We start from the raw sequence: 22,838 nt of genomic DNA on the forward strand, positions 1-22,838 counted from the left end.
TAAAAATGCTATTGACAAAATAAAAAACTCCTCCTCCCTCAAAACAGCTTGATGAATACCTATAAATGTTAAACAAAAAATATGCATAAACTATATATAAAAGAATGCAGATCCAATTAACTCAGGTTTTGGGGGCAAAAGTAAAAACAGCAACATTCTGATAGGATATATACATACAAGTAGTCCCCATCTCAAAACAAATGCTTTCTTTCATTTTCCCTATTCTCCAGAATACTGGTAGAGGAGTTTCATGGTGAAAAAAAAAATGAGGTTAAAAAAAAACAACCCTAAAAAGAACAGAAGGAAAAAAAAAAGGTAAAAATAGTCTAAAGTTGGCTGTCAATGGAAACTGCTAGGCAGAGCCAGCCTACCCATTCCTGATGTCCTTTTGTTCTTACCTCTTGCCATACTCCCTTAACTTCAGTTTTCTCAGTAGCACACGGTAATTTAACGATTTATATTATATTAATTAACACACATAGTCAGTTAAAAGGGCTTAAATGTGCTTGGAAGTCAGTCATTCAGAGATTAATGTAAAACAGGCCATGCTATCTGCTTTTTTCTGAGCCTTGAATTCAACTACTATTAGGAAACATTTTTCTTCATTTCCAAATATGCTTCATTGTATTCATGTTATTTGTATATTCCTCATAGACGTGCCACATAATGCAGAAATTGACAAGCAATTGGAAAAAGTTTTGAGTGGGGCACAGAGGGAGCAATTTGGATTTTTTAAATTTCTGAAGAATAGTCTATATCTGAGTGTGCTTATGAAGCACAGACTTTGAAGATATGTGGGCACCCTGCACCCTTAGAAAGAATGGGGGAGGGGGTAAAGTTCAGGGCACCAAAGATCAAACTTTCTATAATTCAAAATTTTGTCTAAGAACAGCTTTGAAAGAAAGAAAGGGAGGACTTTCTCTTCTTGCCTTACTCCCTGTGTGCTCAACCTTCTTTTGCGGGGATAGGAAAGAGCAGGGTTTTGCTGTCAACCTGGTTAGAGTATAGTAGTGTCATCCTAGCATGGCAACCTCAAACTCCAGGGCTCAACCGATCCTCCTGCCTTAGACTCCAGAGCAGCTGGGACTACAGGTGCCCAACACAACGCCTGGCTAACTTTTCTATTTTTTGTAGGGACAGGGGTCTCATTCAGGCTTGTCTGGAAGTCCTTACCACAATGAATCCTCCCACCTTAGCCTCCCAGAGTGCTAGGATTACAAGCATAAGCCTCTGTATCTGGCTTTGCAGTTAACCTTTTTAACCTCATTCCCTCCCTTAATCCAGAATTCAATATATTACTAGTATTATACACATATTTACATCATGGGTCAAACAAGCTTTTATAGGTTAGTCTAAAATACTATCATTTGAATACTCTTTATATAAAAATGATTGAAATGCCAAATATCAAGTAAGTGCCTGCCTCCTATATAAAGACATAAAGAAGAGAAAATACGATTTTAAGAATTAGGGCTCGTGGCTTGGTGCCTGTGACACAGTGGTTATGATGCCAGCCATATGCACCGAGGCTGGTGGGTTCGAACCCAGCCAGGGCCAGCTGAATAGCAATGACAACTGCAACAACAAAAAAAATGCCCAGGTGTTGTGGCAGGCACCTATAGTCCCAGCTACTTGGGAGGCTGAGGCAAAAGAATCACTTAAGCCCAAGAGTTTGAGGTTGCTGTGAGCTGTGATGCCACAGCACTCTACCCATGGTGACCTAATGAGACTCTGTCTCAAAAAAAAAAAAAAGAAAGAAAAAAATGTAATAAAATGTTTATTACATTTGAGAAAATGCCAAGTTCAAGCTGAGCTTCCTCTGTCCTTCTAGCTTGACTCTCTCTAAGGTAGGAACAAAAGGACATAGAGGTAGAATGATAGAGGAAAAGGACTTGGTATCACACTTTATGGGGGCAAGACATGATTGCAAGAGGGACTTTACCTAACAATTGCAATCAGTGTAACCTGGCTTATTGTACCCTCAATGAATCCCAAACAATAAAAAAAAAAAAAAAAAAAAGAAATCATCCTAAGGAAAGAGGAGTTAGCTCTTAAGAAAGAGGCTCTAATACTAGAGCAGTGGTTCTCAACCTTCCTAATACTGCAATGTATTTTCATTGTTAAAAAGGGGTTGCAACCCACAGGTTGAGAACCGCTGTACTAGAGGAAGCACAGGGGAGGAACAGAGGAAACTGTGCCACTGGGAGAAAAGGTGGACCAACTCTAAGGAAGGGCTGGGAAGGAGGGGTCTGCCTCCCTCTTCCCCTGACTGAGTCCTCCACTCTACTCTTATACCTCCCCCTTCCGGCTATCTCCATCCTCTTTCCAGGTCTCTTCCTTCCCTCCTACATCCAACTCCACTTCTATCTTCTTCAGTTAATCCTAGAAGTAGGGGCCTAGACTGGGGCCTAAACTGACTTTGAGAAAATATAAATGATTAACAGAAATTTTATTATTGATTGATTGATTGAGATAGTCTCATTGTATCACACAGGCTAAAGTGCCATGGCATCATCATCATACCTCACAGCAACCTCAAACTCTTGGGCTCAAGCAAACCTCTTGCTTCAGCCTCCCAAGTAGCTGGGACTATTTTTATTAGAGACAGGGTCTCCCTCTTGCTCAGGCTGGTCTCGAGCTCCTGAGCTCAAGCAATCCTCCCACCACAGTCTCCCAGAGTGCTAGGATTACAGGCATAAGCACTACACCCAGACAATTAACAGACATTTTAAATGATGGATAACCTTGGTAATTACCTGAGAACACAGGGTATTAAAATGCAGATACTTTGCAAAGGTTTTGAACAAGGATGGAAGACAGTCTGACTGCTTTTTTAAACACCTGCACATACACATGCTTGACTCTAAATTTAAATACAGCATAGCTGTTCAAGATTTAAATGAGATTTCAAAAATTTTTTACAATCAAAAAAATTACTGGTATTTTGGTATTTTAAAATAGCACAGAATATTGGAATAACAAAATTGATATTACAGTTACTAAAGAAGGAAAAATTTGTTTTCAATGGGCAGTGTATACGGTAACAAAAACTAAAGTTTGTATGTCTGATATGAAAGCTGTGCCATCCTGCAGTATTACAATTAACGCCAGTGATCCTTAACTCCAGGTGTGGGTCATGGGCAAAGACATCTATGTATATATTTTTAGAGACAGAGTCTCACTTTGTTGCCCTTGGTAGAGTGCCATGGTGTCACAGCTCACAGCAACCTCCAGCTCCTGGGCTTAGGTGATTTTCTTGCTTCAGCCTCCTGAGAAACTGGGACTAAAGAGGCCCATAATGCCCGGCTATTTTTTATTTTTGTTGCAGTTTGGCTGGGGCCAGGCTTGAACCCGCCACTGTCAGCACATGGGGCCCAGCGCCCCACTCACTGAGCCACAGGTGCCACCCGGCATCTATATTTTTTAAAGCTTCACAGGTGATTCTGATACACACTTCTGGTTAAGAGTGACTATCTTAGAAAACGTTAAATACAGTAGAACCTCCATAGGTTCACCCACATCTCTACAATGACCACCTCCTTAAGTTAATCTAATTTTCATAGACTGGACATGCACCACATGTATACATCAGTACAGTAGGCCTGGTTCCTCATGTTGACCACCTGCATATGTTGACCAGTTTGTTACAGTCCCCAGGGTGGTCAACTTACAGAGGTTCTACTACAGTATTACTCTCAACTCCCAATGTACTCTACTTCTGGCAAAACTTAAAATCTCATATGCAGAATAGCTTTGCTTACAAATTCATGACTAATTTCATTATTTCCTTGGGCTTGTTTTTATTTGATAAGTACCAGAGTAACAATTGAAAAAACATATCTAAACTTCCCTTCTCTTAACACTAGGAAGCTATTTAAAATTAAACACATCCAGTAGAAGTTTAAAAGGTAATAAATTTAGAGGTACGTTGGGAACCAGGTGTTTACTTTGGAAAGTAAAGCTGTCCGTCTACACCATGAAAGAAGAGATCACTAGGAGCGAAGCTAGGATGAAACGGAAGCTGTCTGGCCATCAAATTCTTCCTCATGGCACGGCATGGTATCATTATTTTATTTATTACTACTTTACTAAGAACACACCCTGTAGACTCCTGTTCAAATGGAAAGAAAGCATCACCTCAAATGTATTCTGTTTTTCAGATCATGTATTTTTTATTATCTACATAAATTAATTCTACTAACATTAAAACCTAAGAGCTAATTGTAATGTTTGGATACCAGAGGCTGGTATCTTAACCACAATTTACTTTTATTTCTCATCTATGTTCTGTGAAAAATCAAAGTTTATTAACATACCTTGGGTCAAGAAGACTCCTCAAAAATTTGAAAAGTAAAATCTGGTTCTGAAAAGAAAAACAATAAAAAATACAATTAGGGAACCTGCCCGGACCTCCATAAGAGCTGCACCAGGACCCGTGATTGGCACCCAACCGTACCTCCGTAAGAGCTGTGCTGGGACCCGCGATCAGCACCCTCCCAGACCTCCAGAAAAGCTGCACCCGCCAGGACCACAGTAAGAGCTTCACCGTGACCTGCTACCCTGCCCAGTGGGCCTCCCCATCCCCTGACCAGGAACTCCGGGAGCCGTGCAACCCAGAGTCCTCCCTCCTGTACCCTCCCTGCCTCCACACCAGCATGCTGGTCTGGCCAGGGACTCGGGTAGCCACGTGCCCTCTAGAGCTCTCCCTGCCTCTGCGCCAGAGCCCTGCTCCTGGCCAGAGACTGCTGGAGCCTTGGGCCCTCTGTGCCAAAGTCACTGGGCACCAGGCACTCCCAGAACCGTGTGGACAACCCCCACCATGTTGCTGGATCTGGGGATGTCACACTCCGGAGCTGTTCCCACAACCATAACTCTCTGGTTGGGGCAGCCCCAGAAGAGCTACACAGGGTAACTCCCTACAATGATCCAGCAACAATAGAGTGATCCCCCCGGGGTCTAATCTCAGAGAGACACCACCCAAACTCTGAGGACAGCCCGAGGCAATGGTGAAAATCATAAGATGAAATCAAAGAAAAAACTCTGGCAATATGAATAATCAGAGCAGATCAACTCCCCCAAGGAACAATGGGGCAGACACAGCACAAGATCCCACGCACAAACAAATACCTGAGATGTCAGAAATCAAATTCAGAATCTGGATAGCAAATAAGATAGAATTAGATTTCAAGCAGTAACCCAAAAGATATCTCAAGAATTCGACGAACTCAAACACCAAATGACCAAAGATTTTGACACATTGAGACAAGAAGTTGCAGCTCTCAAAGATCTAAGAAACACAGTAGAATCCCTCAGTAACAGAATGGAGCAAGCAAAAGAAAGGATTTCTGACATTGAAGACAAAGCTTTTGAATGCTCCCAAACTCTCAAAGAGGAACAGAAATGGAGGGCAAAAACAGATCACTCTCTCAGAGAGCTCTGGGATAATTCGAAGAAAACCAATATTCGTCTTATAGGGATCCCCAAAAGTGATGAAGTGGCTTCACAAGGCACAGAGTCTCTTCTCCATGAGATTATGAAAGAGAACTTACAAGACATGCCAAGAGATTCTGAAATTCAGATAGCTGACAGTTTCAGAACTCCAGCACGACTGAACCCAAATAAGACACTGCCCAGAAACATCATCATCAATTTCACTAAAGTTAATATGAAGGAGAAAATTCTGAAAGCAGCCAGACGTAAGAAAACCATAACCTACAAGGGGAAGAATATTAAAATAACTGAAGATCTCTCTGCTGAAACCTTTCAAGCTACAAGAGGATGGTCATCGACTTTTAATCTCCTAAAACAAAAGAACTTTCAACCCAGGATCCTGTCTCCTGTAGCTAAACTGAGTTTCATTTATAATGGAAAAATTAAATACTGTAATGACATTCACATGTTGAAGAAATTTGCCACAACTAAACCAGCTCTCCAGGATATTCTCAGACCTATCCTCCATAAAGACCAGCATAATGCTCCACCACAAAAGTAAACCCACCCAGAAAATTTTGATCAAATTCCAACTTCCACAATCGTAAAGGGATTAAAAATGTCCACCGGCCTCTTGAAAGGCTTATCAATATTCTCAATTAATGTGAATGGCTTAAATTGTCCTCTAAAGAGGCACAGGGTGGCTGACTGGATACAAAAACTCAAGCCACATATCGGGTGCATACAAGAATCTCATCTTACATTAAAAGATAAATATAGACTCAAGGTGAAGGGATGGTCATCTATACACCAGGCAAATGGAAAGCAGAAAAAAGCAGGCGTTGCAATCCTATTCGCAGATGCAATAGGCTTTAACCTTTTTTGAAAAGGTCAATAAAATAGATAACCTTTGGCCTACCTAACCAGGAAAAAAAGAGTAAAATCTCTATTTTCATCAATTAGAAATGGTAAAGATGAAATAACAACAGACCCCTCAGAAATTCAAAAAATCCTTAACAAATATTACAAGAAACGTTACTCTCAGAAATATGAAAATCTGAAAGAAATCGACCAAAACTTGGAAGTACACTACCTACCAAGATTTAGTCAGAATGAAGTGGAAATGTTGAACAGGCCTATATCAAGTTCTGAAATAGCATCAACTATACAATGATCTCCCTAAAAAGAAAAGCCCAGGACCAGATGGCTTTAAGTCAGAATTCTACCAAACCTTTAAAGAAGAACTAGTACCTATATTATTAAACCTCTTCCAAAATATAGAAAAAGAAGGAATACTAACCAACACATTCTACAAAGCAAACATCACCTTAATCCCTAAACCAGGGAAAGACCTAACAACAAAAAAAAATTACACACCAGTATCACTAATCAATATTGATGCAAAAATACTCAATAAGATCCTAACAAACAGAATCCAACAACACATCAAAAAAAGTATACACCATGACCAAGTGGGATTTATCCCAGGCTCTCAAGGCTGGTTCAAAATACGTAAATCTATCAATGTAATTCAGCACATAAACAAACTAAAAAATAAGGACCATATGATTCTCTCAATTGATGCAGAAAAAGCTTTGACAATATCCAGCATCCCTTCATGATCAGAACACTTAAGAAAATTGGTATAGAAGGGACATTTCTTAAACTAATAGAGGCCATCTATAGCAAACCCACAGCCAATATCGTACCGAATGGAGTTAAATTGAAATCATTTCCACTTAGATCAGGAACCAGGCAAGGTTGCCCATTGTCTCCGTTGCTCTTTAACATTGTAATGGAAGTTTTAGCCATTGCAATTAGGGAAGAAAAGGCGATCAAGGGTATCCACATAGGGTCAGAAGAGATCAAACTTTCACTCTTCGCAGATGACATGATCGTATATCTGGAAAACCCTAGGGATTCTACTACAAAACTTTTAGAAGTGACCAAGGAATATAGCAATGTCTCAGGCTACAAAATCAACACCCATAAATCTGTAGCCTTTATATATACCAACAATAGCCAAGCCGAAAAAATAGTCAAGGACTCTGTTCCTTTCACAGTAGTGCCAAGGAAGATGATATACTTGGGAGTTTACCTAACAAAGGATGTGATAGATCTCTATATAAAGAAAACTATGAAACTTTAACAAAAGAAATAGCTGAAGATGTTAACAAATGGAAAAACATACCATGCTCTTGGCTGGGAGGAATCAACATTGTTAAAATGTCTATACTACCCAAGGCAATATATAATTTTAATGCAATTCCTATTAAAGCTCCATTGTCATATTTTAAAGATCTCGAAAAAATAATACTTCGTTTTATATGGAATCAGAAAAAATCTCGAATAGTGAAGACATTACTCAGAAATAAAAACAACGCAGGAGGATCACGCTACCAGACCTCAGACTGTACTATAAATCGGTAGTGATCAAAACAGCATGGTACTGGCACAAAAACAGAGAAGTAGATGTCTGGAACAGAATAGAGAACCAAGAGTTGAATCCAGCTACTTACTGTTATTTGATCTTTGACAAGCCCATTAAAAACATTCGGTGGGGAAAAGATTCCCTATTTAACAAATGGTGCTGGGTGAACTGGCTGGCGATCTGTAAAAAACTAAAACTGGACCCACACCTTTCACCATTAACTAAGATAGACTCTCACTGGATAAAAGATTTAAACTTAAGACATGAAACTATAAAAATACTTGAAGAAAGTGCAGGGAAAACTCTTGAATGAATCAGCCTGGGTGAACATTTTATGAGGAGGACTCCCCAGGCAATTGAAGCAGTATCAAAAATACACTACTGGGATCTGATCAAACTAAAAAGTTTCTGCACAGCCAAGAACATAGTAAGTAAAGCAAGCAGACGGCCCTCAGAATGAGAGAAAATATTTGCAGGTTATACCTCCAATAAAGGTTTAATAACCAGAATCCACAGAGAACTCAAACTTATTAGCAAGAAAAGAACAAGTGATGCCATCTCAGGGTGGGCAAAGGACTTGAAGAGAAACTTCTCTAAAGAAGACAGACGCATAATCTACAGACACATGAAAAAAAGCTCATCATCCTTAATCATCAGAGAAATGCAAATCAAAACTACTTTGAGATATCACCTAACCCCAGTAAGAGGAGCCCACATAACAAAATCCCAAAACCAGAGATGTTGGCGTGGATGCAGAGAAAAGGGCACACTTCTACACTGCTGGTGGAATGCACACTAATACGTTCCTTTTGGAAGGATGTTTGGAGAACACTTAAAGATCTAAAAATAGACCTGGAGTGGCAACTGTGGCTCAAAGGGGTAGGGCACCGGCCACATATGCCGGAGGTGGCGGGTTCAAACCCAGCCCTGGCCCAAAAAAAAAAGAAAATGCCATGAAGGCTACGTTGAACAGTTTGATGAGAATATTTCATATTGTATATGAAACCAGCACATTGTACTACTTGATTGCACAAATGTACACATCTATGATTTTTTTAACAATAAAAAAATAAAAGAAAACCAAGTTATTAGATAAAAAAGAAAATACAATTTAATTTTAAAACAAAATTTTCAAATTATGCCATGTTAATGAATTACTCTCAATGGTCCCTTTAAAATGAATAGTTGTATGGCTATAGCCATTAAGCCCTCTGTAGCGATCTAAGAAATTCTAAAGAATCATTTGGAGGTGCTTTATGTCCTCTCGATAATTCTAATCACTATTGAACATTCCATTTTGAGTGTAAAAGGAACACAGTGTTATTGCCAAAATTAAAAAAAGACCTCTACCGAAACAAATCTCTGAGCTGTTTCCAGGACAAGGACCCTCCCTGTGTCAAGGGCTTGGAACTAACTGCTCTGCAGATGGTGAGTTCTGGCTCCCTCACCTAGTCTTTCTGTGACAATCGGCTGCCATAAGATACTTAAATTTCAGTGAGGTGGGATTTTTGAGGTCTAAATTTACCACCTCCAATAAAGAAAGCTCATTGACTCCACAATTTAATCAACTACAGAAGAGATGACAAACTTCAACATGTTATCAATGAATAGCCCATAGATTCTGGGTTCTGTTTCTGCCACTTATTCATTGTGTGACTTTGTGTAAGTCACTTATTCTCTTAGCAGTTCAGTTTCCTTCTGTGGAGGAGAAAAAGGACAGCAATATCTTCTGTGCCTTCTATACAGGGTAACAGTGAGGGTTCAGTGAAATAAACCTTTGAACGCTATATAATGTTTCTACTTTCTTGGAAAACCTAAGTAAAAGTTATTACTGTTCGGTTATACTTCTTTTTAAATTTTTGATATATTCAAACTTTACCTGTGAAAAGCAAGGGAATTCTCAAAGCTGAAAGGATTAATGTCATTTAGAATATGACTCTTAAAATATATTTATCAGATAAATAATATCTAAATATCTAATATTTAAATAAATATATTTATAAATATAAATATAAAATAAATATAAAATTATATTTTATATATAAATATTTATATTTATTTTGATTTTCAATCCTTTCCCTATCACTTTATTTTATTTTACATGACTTTCCTCCTGGTTATAATTTAACATTCTGGCTTATTCTTCATTTCAGGAATTCAGAAAACAATTGGTCAGAGGTATATTTCTTGCTGTCAAAAGTAAAGGTGCTTTATAAGATTTGTGTGTGATTCTCACACACTCAATAAAGCTCAGCAATAAAATAAATATTTCATTTCTTTTAAAAAAAGAGTCTAAGATTCCATAAACAGATCACATCTGAATATCCACCTTGTTCTTTATCTATTATACCTCATTGTTTATACATTTATCTGATGAATAAAATTATATTCATTTACCAGGACTCTCTACATCTTAATATCCTTAGAGACTAAAAAAAAAAAAAAAGAAAAAATCCTATAGTTGATAATCTTCAAATTTAAAGGACGATGACAAGACCATCATGACAACAGGCAAGATTTACAAGAGCTGCTGACATTTAAAGGGGAGAGAAGGTTGCGAGTAGTTTTAACAGAAATGTCCTTCCAGCCTCCCCACCAGATTGGGTTTCAGGTCCCTCGTGTATTCCCTCAGTATCCTGGGCAATGCTCTATCTTCATTCAAGTCAAATATTCTGTAATTGTCTTTAGAGCAGGGATTACATTTATATGTTTTGTACCCTCAGCACCTGAATATTTATTGTATTAAGGGGTGAGTCTTTATCTGTAGGAGAAATGGAACAAAAGCTTCTCAAATTCCCTGTCAATGAGTTTCATCCTTGAGCTTAAAATAATAACTTGAAGAAATGAGAAAGAGTATAGCTGCATTTTCCCTGGCTATAAGTTTTGCTTTAAAGAAGGCAGTAGTTCTCTAGTATGCAGAAGATAGTTTAAATTTCTTAGCATCACATATTAAGACTGCTCAATATCAGGCCCAAGCTTTATTTTGCAGCCTCTATCCTGTAGCTTAATCTAATGCCACTTCTGCCCCACCACATCATGCTTCAAATAGACCTGACCATTTCCTCAATGTGAGTGCTGTTTCTTGCTTTCAAAGCTTTACATAAACACAATCCCTTTTATTATGTAGAAAGCCTTCCCAAATCTCTGCTTGGAAAACAAATACCAATTATTCAAGACCAGTTCAGCTATCTCTGGGCATTTATGTCTGACTTTCTTACAGTGTATCACTCTCTTCTCTTGTTCCTACAGCACTTTTTATCTATCTCAAGTGTAGTTTTTTTAACATTGTACTGTAGTTTCATACGTAAAAACGTCTCTGTTCTGTAGAAAAATAAATGAAACGTGATATTCTTATTTGTGTTCCCATAGCTTGGCACACTGGAACAGAAGGGGACCACAATATGTATTTAAAGAAATGAACTCCCTATTTGTTTGTCTCTCATGCCAGCTGCTCTGGTTCTCACCTTGCACAGGTATTCCCCACGCTACCATTGCCACTTGAAGACTCTGGGTTGTGCTTCATGTCCCTGTCATTGTCCTATTCCCTACTCTATCATTTGTGGCCATAATGGCAGTTCATAAGCTCAACACTAGCACTCTCACAGGAAGTGGAAAGTGGAATTGCAGGTCCATTAAACAGTACTTCTGAGCTTCTCAAGATTCAGCATGTATACAGCTGTTTCTAGTTAAGATTTTCTAAGAAAAATTCTCAACAGTCAGTACTAATGTAATCTGAAGATGACAAAGTTTGGAATAAATAATATAAATCTCAAAGGGTGTGTGAGTCCTATAGCAAAAGAAGAGAAAATCTTTTGTGAATTATAATTTCTCGACTAAGTATAGGTTATAGTTCCAAATATATTTCCTTGATGTTAATATTTGTTATAGAGATGAACTCCCTCATTTCTAAACACAGAGATCATCACATAACTCTTCTCAAACACACAGACACACACACACGCACACACACATACAATGTATAGAAACTACTATTAACTATCAATTGAAAAAATTACTACAATCAAAATAACTTAGGTGAAGATTTAATCACTGTCTCACAACTATATGTTTTCTCACATATATGTCTATAACATTTACCTGAAGTTTTTTAATAACTGTTTCGATCTGTCCAGAAAAGTGGGTAGCAACCAGCTCTGCAGCTTTACAGGGCTTCAGAGACACAAGTTCCTGGAGGTAAAGCAAAAGACAGTCATTTTTAATGGTTAATTTAAATAGAATATCCTTAGATGTGAGGCATGATCACCCACCTCAATACTGTCACAAGCACCCACACTGCATTTCAGGAGGCTTTGATACAGGGCCTCAACTTAAAAAGTACAATGCAAATGAGCAAAATTAGAAATGTGCCATGAAAAGAATTTAATGTTTTCTTTAAAAAAAGGTAATTCAGGGCAGCGCCTGGGCTCAGTGAGTAGGGTGCTGGCCCTATATACCGAGGGTGGCGGGTTTGAACCCGGCCCCAGGCAAACTGCAACAAAAAATAGCTGGACACAGTGGCAGGCGCCTGTAGTCCCAGCTACTTGGGAGGCTGAGGCAAGAGAATCACGTAAGCCCAAGAGCTGGAGGTTGCTGTGAGCTGTGATGCCAATGCACTCTACCGAGGGCAACAAAATAAGACTGTCTCTATACAAAAAAAAAAGTAATTCAGAATTCTTAGAAAACGAAAGCACTATAAAATTCTGAATTTCAGTTATATCTACAGGAGAAACACAAGAAACAAAGGCTTCCCAAATCCCTCCAAATGAATTTCACCCTTGAGCTTTATGTAATAACTTGAAGAAATGAGAAAGAGTATAGTTTTTTTTGTTGTTGTTGGGGATTCATTGAGGGTACAATAAGCCAGGTTACACTGATTGCATTTGTTAGGTAAAGTCCCTTTTGCAATCATGTCTTGCCCCAGAAGGTGTGGCACACACCAAGGCCCCACCCCCCTCCCTCCGTCCCTCTCTCTGCTTCCCCCCCCATAACCTTAATTGTCGTTAATTGTCCTCATATCAAAATTGAGTACATAGGATACATGCTTCTCCATTCTTGTGATGCTTTACTAAGAATGATGTCTTCCACTTCCATCCAGGTTAATACGAAGGATGTAAAGTCTCCATTTTTTTTAATGGCTGAATAGTATTCCATGGTGTACATATACCACAGCTTGTTAATCCATTCCTGGGTTGGTGGGCATTTAGGCTGTTTCCACATTTTGGCGATTGTAAATTGAGCTGCAATAAACAGTCTAGTACAAGTATCCTTATGATAAAGGGATTTTTTTCCTTCTGGGTAGATGCCCAGTAATGGGATTGCAGGATCAAATGGGAGGTCTAGCTTGAGTGCTTTGAGGTTTCTCCATACTTCCTTCCAGAAAGGTTGTACTAGTTTGCAGTCCCACCAGCAGTGTAAAAGTGTTCCCTTCTCTCCACATCCACGCCACCATCTGCAGTTTTGAGATTTTGTGATGTGGGCCATTCTCGCTGGGGTTAGATGGTATCTCAGGGTGGTTTTGATTTGCATTTCTCTAATAGATAGGGATGATGAACATTTTTTCATATGTTTGTTAGCCATTCGTCTGCCCTCTTTAGTGAAGGTTCTATTCATGTCTCTTGCCCATTGATATATGGGATTGTTGGCTTTTTTCATGTGGATTAATTTGAGTTCTCTATAGATCCTAGTTATCAAGCTTTTGTCTGATTCAAAATATGCAAATATCCTTTCCCACTGTGTAGGCTGTCTCTTTGCTTTGGTTATTGTCTCCTTGGCTGTACAGAAGCTTTTCAGTTTAATGAAGTCCCATTTGTTTATTTTTGTTGTTGTTGCAATTGCCATGGCAGTCTTCTTCATGAAGTCTTTCCCCAGGCCAATATCTTCCAGTGTTTTTCCTATGCTTTCTTTGAGGATTTTTCTTGTTTCATGCCTTAAATTTAAGGCCTTTATCCATCTTGAATCAATTTTTGTGAGTGGGGAAAGGAGTGGGTCCAGTTTCAGTCTTTCACATGTGGATATCCAGTTCTCCCAACACCATTTATTGAATAGGGAGTCTTTCCCCCAAGGTATGTTCTTGTTTGGTTTATCGAAGATTAGGTGGTTGTAAGATGTTAGTTTCATTTCTTGGTTTTCTATTCGATTCCAAATGTCTATGTCTCTATATATCCTCCAACCAAAAAATGCCCTGGTCCAGATGGCTTCACACCAGAATTCTATCAAACCTGCCTATCCTGTACTGCAGAAATTATTCCAAAAAATTGAGGAAGAAAGAATCTTCCCCAACACATTCTATGAAGCAAACATCACCCTGATACCAAAACCAGGAAAAGACCCAACCAAAAACGAGAATTTCAAACCAATCTCACTCATGAATATTGATGCAAAAATTCTCAACAAAATCCTAGCCAATAGATCACAGCTTATCATCAAAAAAGTCATACATCATGATCAAGTAGGCTTCATCCCAGGGATGCAAGGCTGGTTTAACATACGCAAGTCCATAAATGTTATCCACCATATTAACAGAGGCAAAAATAAAGATCATATGATCCTCTCAATAGATGCAGAAAAAGCATTTGATAAAATCCAGCATCCTTTTCTAATTAGAACACTGAAGAGTGTAGGCATAGGTGGCACATTTCTAAAACTGATTGAAGCTATCTATGACAAACCCATAGCCAATATTTTACTGAATGGAGTAAAACTGAAAGCTTTTCCTCTTAAAACTGGAACCAGACAAGGTTGCCCTCTGTCACCTTTACTATTCAACATAGTGCTGCAAGTTCTAGCCAATACAATTAGGCAAGACAAGGAAATAAAGGGAATCCAAATGGGAGCAGAGGAGGTCAAACTCTCCCTCTTTGCTGACGACATGATCTCATACTTAGAGAATCCCAAAGACTCAACCACAAGACTCCTAGAAGTCATCAAAAAATACAGTAATGTTTCAGGATATAAAATCAATGTCCACAAGTCAGTAGCCTTTGTATACACCAATAACAGTCAAGATGAGAAGCTAATTAAGGACACAACTCCCTTCACCATAGTTTCAAAGAAAATGAAATACCTAGGAATATACCTAATGAAGGAGGTGAAGGACCTCTATAAAGAAAATTATGAAATCCTCAGAAAGGAAATAGCAGAGGATTTTAACAAATGGAAGAACATGCCATGCTCACGGATGGGAAGAATCAACATTGTTAAAATGTCTATACTTCCCAAAGCAATCTACCTATTCAATGCCATTCCTATCAAAATACCAACATCGTACTTTCAAGATTTGGATAAAATGATTCTGGTTTTGTATGGAACCGGAAAAAAACCCGTATAGCTAAGGCAGTTCTTAGTAATAAAAATAAAGCTGGGGGCATCAGCATACCAGATTTTAGCCTGACTACAAAGCCATAGTGGTCAAGACAGCATGGTACTGGCACAAAAATAGAGAAAGAGTATAGTTGTAATTTCTCTGGCTAAGAATTCTAAAACTTCTGGAGCTTAATAGATTTAGAAACTGCCTATATGTTAAGAAAGTAACTTAAGGTTCTATGATGTACATGAGACCAAAATATAAACCACTGTTAATAAGATCTATTTCTACCAAATCTAAGACCTCTAATCTAAGTTCTCTTTGATACTACCAGCTATCCTTTCCTTCTTGGAATCATCTTCTTATTGGTTTCTGTCACCTACTATTCTACCTTCCCAAATGCACTTTCTCTGTGGGAACACTGGGACCAAACACAATATGATACATGGCTAAAAGGCAAAGAATGAAGGTACACCAGCAAAATGAGATATTATTATACATTCACTAGACTGGGAACGTTTTAAAGCCTGTCAAGATATAGAGCCAATGGGATTGTCACATAGTGCTAGTATCCTCTGACATTTAAAATATTAACCACAATTAACTGGCAATTATGTATCTGAGAATATAGAAAATAAGTTAACACTCATCAGAATTACTAGGAGGGCTTGTTCAGACACATATTGCTCGGCCGCACCCTCAGAGTTTCTGATTCAGAAACCATTTCTATTAAGTTCTAGGCTGATGCTGTGATACTGGTTTAGGAAGCAAACTGAAAATCACTGCCTTAGAGAAATGCATGTAGCTGTGTACAAGATGCATATATAATAATGGTCATGAACACACTATTCAAAGACTAGAAACAACCAAAATGTCCAGCAGCAAGAGAATGGATAAACTGATACAAAATGGAACACTAGGCAATAAAAATAAGCTGCAGTAACCACATACAATAAAATATACAAACTTCTCAAAATGTTGACCAAAAGTGAGACAGAAATTCGAGTGTAATTTCATTTACATACAGTTCAAAACTAGGGAAAACAAAAACACAAATATTTAGGGATGCATGCATATGGAGAAACAGGATACAGAAAGGCAAGAAATCATCATGAAACCCAGGATGATGGATGTATTGGGGGGGGAGGGGAAGGCAACGGATTATGATCCAAAAAGGATACATGGGAAGAGTCTGGGGTACTAAAAATATTCTATTTCTTATTATGGGCCTGGATGTTTGCTTTTTAGTTTTTTAAATTAAACTATACATTTGTTTTATTTACTTTTCTGAATGCTTTTTTACATTTCAAAATTTAAAAATTTAAAAAAAATTAATGAAACATGTTTTCTCCATATTAGAAAAAGCATCTAAACCAGAAAAATCATACCTAGAGTCCACAGACCCAATATAAGAATGGCTTTTAGGAGTCTGTGGGGCCCTGAAACTATAAACAGAATTATGAATCTATGCACATGTGGAATATTATGAGGCAAAGTTCCAAATCTTTCATTACACTTTCAAAAGAAGTCTAAAGCCCCAAATGTGTTTAAGAACCACTAAGCGGTAATCTGTGTCTACTGTCAGAACACTTTCATCATGATGACTTTTCCCTGTGTATTTAATATTGATTATATTTACATTACTAAAGGCACAGAAATCCTTCAACAAAAAAATCTATATATTGTAATTGTGGCCTTAAGAGAGAGCAAAAAGTTCAAGATGAAACAATATGCAGATGTGGAAAAAAGATTCAGCAAAAATAATTGTTGAGTAGCAAAAATACTTCTTGCCGCTCCAGCTTAAGTTCTCTGCTGAGTAATTTGTTTGCTCATTGATTAATTCATCACGTTTCACTAAGGCAGAGAGGCCCAGCTTCATTTCTGGATGTCTGGTGTCCATGTGCTCAATCACTGCATAATGCACATGAGATAAAATGAAAAATGAACCATCATGTAACTGTGCAGACTTGAAGAGGATGATGAAAAAGAACATGAAATGATTAACGGGAAAAAAATATAGAACTCAAAATTGGAGAAGTTCTTGGGTTCTTTTGCCAAGATGTAGTCATCTTGTTGTTAGCAGGAACATGGTAACATTAAATAACATATGCCACATTCTCAATCCTATATACGAGAGTATGGAAATGACTCCAGACTACACATCTCATGACTGACTCTACCACCTTTCAAGCCAGATGTTTCACAGAAGACACGATTCACATTGCTGAGCTTTCTAAACCTTACAACCTTTAGGAACTAAAACCAAGTGTTAGCATCACATGCAGCATTTCTCAGAGGTTCAGAGCTCTTCCTCTCTTATGATTTTTAATAATTATAAAAACTTTTAAAACATGCTGAATAATCATATCTTTCACTACATTTCTAAAATCCATCACTTGATGCTTTGCAGATGTTATTTTGAAAATTTCCTTTCTACTTTATAAAAATAATCATAAATAAACACAACAGAATAACATAAAACATAAAAACAAACAAAAAGCAGAATAAATTTCAATAAAACTGCTAGCTCTTTTGATTTCTGAGGTAAAAAGTACGTTACGAACATAAACTAAAGTGAAGAGTGATTTGGGGACCCCTTTTCAGAATACATTCTGATCACACACTTTTCACACATGTAGTCTCTCTCCATTTGGATGTCTATAAGCATGTTTTTTAAAAAAGGACTTTCTGCTCTGATACTGAAGTCAACTCTTACATTCTTATAAAACAGCATGCACAAACAAAACCTATTAATCAGTTGACCAAGTGAGGTCAGAATCGCTGTCCTGTTACATAAAAAAGGAGAAAATAACAGAAAGGAAACTCACTGCAATTATTTTTTCTGAAGGTCCATTAGGTGATTGGAGGGAACGCCTCCCATCATATATTAAGAAAAAAAGATCAGCAGTACCCTCAGAATCATTCTAAGAACTTTGTTAAAACCCACGCATATTCCAATTTGTCATTAACTAATTAAACATTGGTTATTTTCAGAAATCATGATATAATAAATGTGTGACACAAATATAATTTAATATAATTTTTTCCTATTTCATATCTGTATTCTTTTCTTCTTTTTTTTTTTTTTTTTTTGCAGTTTTTGGCCAGGGCTGGGTTTGAACCCGCCACCTCCAGCATATGGGACCAGCGCTCTACTCCTTTGAGCCACAGGCACCGCCCTTATATTTGTATTCTTAAATACAGAATACAAACTTGGATTGTTCTCGAATACAAATATGAAGTAGGAAAAAATTATATTAAAATGACTACTGCTCAATTAAATCAACTTAATAATATACCTGCCATTGCTTAGTTAGCATAAAGTTAATTTGGGTTAAATGACCATTCAAATAAGTTTAAAATTTTTTGACTTATAGAAGACTGAAACTGGACTCACACCCTTCACCTCTAACAAAAATTGACACTCACTGGATAAAAGACTTAAACCTAAGACATGAAACCATAAAGATTCTTGGAGAGAGTGCAGGGAAAACCCTTGAAGAAATTGGCCTGCGAGAAAACTTTATGAGGAGGACCCCCAGGGCAATTGAAGCAATACCAAAAATATATTACTGGGATCTGACCAAACTAAAAAGCTTCTGCACTGCCAAGAACACAGTAAGTATAGCAAGTAGACTGCCCTCAGAATGGGAGAGGATATTTGCAGGTTATGTTTCCGACAAAGGTCTGATAACCAGAATCCACTGAGAACTCAAACTTATTAATAAGAAAAGAACAAGTGATCCCATTTCACTATGGGTAAGAGACCTGAACAGAAGCTTCTCTGAGGAAGACAGGCGCATGGTCTACAGACACATGAAAAAATGCTCATCTTCTTTAATCATCAGAGAAATGCAAATCAAAACCACTTTGAGAAACCATCTAACTCCAGTAAGAGTAGCCCACATAACAAAATCCCCAAATTACTGATGTTGACATGGATGTGGAGAAAAGGGAACACTTCTCCATTGCTGGTGGGAATGCAAGCTAGGACATTCCTTTTGGAAAGAAGTTTGGAGAACATTCTGGGATCTAAAAATTGACCTGCCGTTGGATCCTGCAATTCCTCTACTAGGAGTATATCCGAAAGACCAAAAATCACTTTGCAAAAAGATATTTGCATCAGATTATTCACTGCGGCTTAATTTGTAATAGCCAAGTCATGGAAGAATCCAAGTGCCCATCAACCCATGAATGGATTAATAAATTGTGGTATATGTACACCATGAATACTAGGAAGCCTTAAAAAAAGATAGAGACTTTTCCTCTTTTATGTTTACATGGAGTGATCTGGAACATGTTCTCCTGAGTAAAGTATCTCAAGAACGGAGGAAAAAGTATCCAATGTACTCAGTACTTTTATGAAATCAACTTATATTTACTCACACTTTCTTATGAAAGATAGAACACAACTATAGCCCAGGATGAAGGAGAGAAATGGAGTGAGAAGGGAGGGAAGGGGGGAGATTTAATAGAGGGAGAGTAAATGGGGAGACCACACCTATGGAGCATATTGCAAGTCAAATCCATCAAGTATAGAACATAAATGTCTTAACACAATAATCAAGTAAATGAGGCAAAAGCTATATTAATTAGTTTGATGTAAACACTTAAAATTGTATAAAAAAATCAACACATTGTACCCCTCATATGCATAAATGTATTCATGATCTATGTGTATATGACTTAATAAAAATGAAAAAAAAAGATATTTTAAAAATTTTGTTGAATCCAACGGGTACAAAGCACAGGTATATATGGCACACCTGCTGGGTGAAGATTCACCTATAACTTGGACTTTACCTTACAAATGCAAACAATGTAAACTAATCACATTTACCTTCATATTAATCTGAAAGTTAAAAAAAGAAAGTTTTATTGAATCAATACGATCAACAAACCTCAATATGATCCATGGCTTTCTGCCAGACAGACTGCTTTTCCTCTGCACTGTGTCCAGGAATGGATAAGATATTGTGAATATAATTAAAGACTTCCTCCTGAAGGGTACAAGACAATATAATTTATTCATTTGTTCACTCAGGTAATATTTAGTCATTATCTACTATGTGTACCAATCATTTTAAATAACTATTATTTGAAGATGGAAAATTATTTAGATATATGAAGAAAAACGAATAGTTTAGGGTAGAATCTTAGACGCAACAAACCTGTTCCAGTTAGTTTTAGTCTTAATTTATTAACCTTCAATGCCCTAGTGAGGGAATACTGTATTTTTTTTTCTGGTGATCACTATCCACATTCCCAAATTCATCTCAAACCACTCTTGCCCTCATCTATTATGTGCCACCCATACCTTTTTCGTTTCATCTACCTGCTTTCTCTACACAGTTTGTTAAACATGTCAATTTTTTCCCATCTCAGGTCCTTTGCAGTACTGTTCCTGTCCTGGAGTAATTTTCCCTTGACTCTTGGCTTCAGTGGCTCCTCGACTTCTAAATCTTAGTTGCTTGGGATAAGTCAGTTCTGCATTATCCTCTAAAGTTGCACCCAGTTTCACTTATCAATGTTTGTAATCATGTATTTGGTTTTCTTATTTACTCTTAGACTCCATTACTAAATTATAAGTTCCAAAACTGCAGGAACTATAGCTTTTTAAATTATCAATGTATACTTGGCTCATAGCAGTTACTCAATAAAAACCTGGTGAATAAAGGAAACCTAGAATCAGCAAACACATGTCCAAATATTTCTACTAATAGTTCTTTCTACCCAATAAGGAGGGAACACTGAATAAGAAGAGAAAGGACAGCAGTCTTAACTCACCTCTCTCAACGGGTCACGTAAGTAGCAATCAATAATTTTGTCATATTGGTGCTCTCGTTCATACATGAATTCACAAATCTGATAGCTAGAATGTAAAAGAAAAAACTTCAGTGTACCAAACAAGCAGGTAGGTATTAGTTTATTGTTTTGAGAAGTTTACTCAGACACACAGGTTACTATTAAGAAAAACAAACATAGCAGATATAATTTCTACTGTTAATTAAGATATAATTTCTACTGTTAATTAAAGTTATGTAGGTATCTAAGGGAGATGAGGTTCTGTCATTCCTCCACCTATAGGTTCAAGGTCCTGCTGAATATTAATGTTGAAAGAAATTTCAAAGCTGGGTACAAAAGAAACATATTAAAGCAACACAAGCAATAGTCAATAAATATGTTAAATATCAATTGATAATTTTTCTTTGTTCAGAATTAAATGCCAAATAATACATTCAATAAACCACATAAATAGTAGTGTTAGCATATTGTACCTTTTTTTTTTTTTTTGAGGCAGAGTCTCACTATGTCTCCCTCAATAGAGTGCTGTTGCATCACAGCTCACAGCAACCTCAAACTCTTGGGCTTAAGCGATTCTCTTTCGTCAGCCTCCCAGGTTGCTGGGACTCTAGGCACCCACCACAGTGCCTGGCTATTTTCTTGTTGCAGTTGTCCCTAGGCTGGGCTCAAACCCACCAGCCTCGGTGCATGTAGCTGGCACCATAACCACTGTGCTACGGGTGCTGAGCCAGCATATTGTATCTTATTTCCTGTGTCAAATTTTGCTTTGTTTCTAATATACTTAAGATAGCGGCCAAAAATCTATGAAATACTATGAAACATTAAAATATTAAAGAAAAATCTAAAGTAATAAAGCATCATAAGCTATTTTCATATTAAAACAATTGTACAAATACTTCAAATTTACCCTGTCAATTTCTGCAAATTCAAGTAATTTCTGGAATTCAATTGTAAGGCAAAAACTTCTGTATTTAGGTTTTTGTTGTCATTATTTATCTAACCTTTTCTAATCGAAAAAGCAGTAATGTATCAATAAACTGGACTTCAAGTTAGAGAAACGTAATTTAATAGTTTCATGGAAAACTAATAAATGGCTGGAAACAACTTACAACTCAGCTTTTTCTGCCATACGGATGAGCCGGCTCTCTTCAAATTGAACTATGCCTCCAGCCTGCAGCAATTCTAAAAGGACCTGAATTTAAAATAAATGAATAAGAACACTTTGAAAATGTATTAGCTCTTTAAAAGTGCATTTGGCCATCCAGACCATAATTTTTATTTTTTTCTTTTCTATGACACAATTGTAAGAGGGACTTTACCTAATAAATGCAATCAGTATAACCTGGTTTCTTATACCCTCAATGAATCCCCAACAATAAAAAAATAATAAAAAGAAAAAGAAAAAGAAAAAAAGAGTGTCATGGTGTCAGCCTAGCTCACAACAACCTCAAACTCCTGGGTTCAAATGATCCTCCTACCTCAGTCTGAGAAGCTGTGACTACACATGCCAGCCACAACGCCCACCTACTTTTTCTAATTTTAGAAATAGAGACAGGGTCTTGCTCTTGCTCAGGCTAGTCTCAAGCTTCTGAGCTGAAGGGATCCTCCTGCTTTAACATCCAGAATGCAAAGATTACAAGCAGAAGCCACCATGCCCAGTATCTTTTGTATTCGTAACTTGATGATATTGTGGCTTACTTTCACATATTTAGACTGACATTATAATGTTGCTCATACTGTATTTGCATCTTACAAAAAGATCATGGCTCTGCTTTTCAAATATGGAAAGAATGCCACACTGTTTCAAATAAGCCCTCAGAATACTGAACTGACCCTCTGTTAAACTGAAAATGTCTCCATATAATCTTC

At 37.4% G+C, this 22,838-nt stretch overlaps 1 protein-coding gene across 1 annotated transcript in view; it reads right to left on the bottom strand.

Moving 5' to 3' along the window:
* VPS8 (VPS8 subunit of CORVET complex) overlaps positions 1-22,838 on the bottom strand; it is a 329,884-nt gene that overhangs the window by 150,429 nt on the left and 156,617 nt on the right. Inside the window, exons 32-36 of the mRNA XM_053565122.1 lie at positions 22,079-22,161; positions 20,952-21,036; positions 20,066-20,164; positions 11,960-12,049; positions 4,317-4,363 (exon numbers count right to left, since the gene is read on the bottom strand). Of these exons, the coding sequence (XP_053421097.1) occupies positions 4,317-4,363; positions 11,960-12,049; positions 20,066-20,164; positions 20,952-21,036; positions 22,079-22,161 (404 nt within the window). The remainder of the gene's footprint in view (positions 1-4,316; positions 4,364-11,959; positions 12,050-20,065; positions 20,165-20,951; positions 21,037-22,078; positions 22,162-22,838) is intronic.

Source organism: Nycticebus coucang, chromosome 16 (assembly GCF_027406575.1).
Source record: "Nycticebus coucang isolate mNycCou1 chromosome 16, mNycCou1.pri, whole genome shotgun sequence".
NCBI lineage: Eukaryota > Metazoa > Chordata > Mammalia > Primates > Lorisidae > Nycticebus > Nycticebus coucang.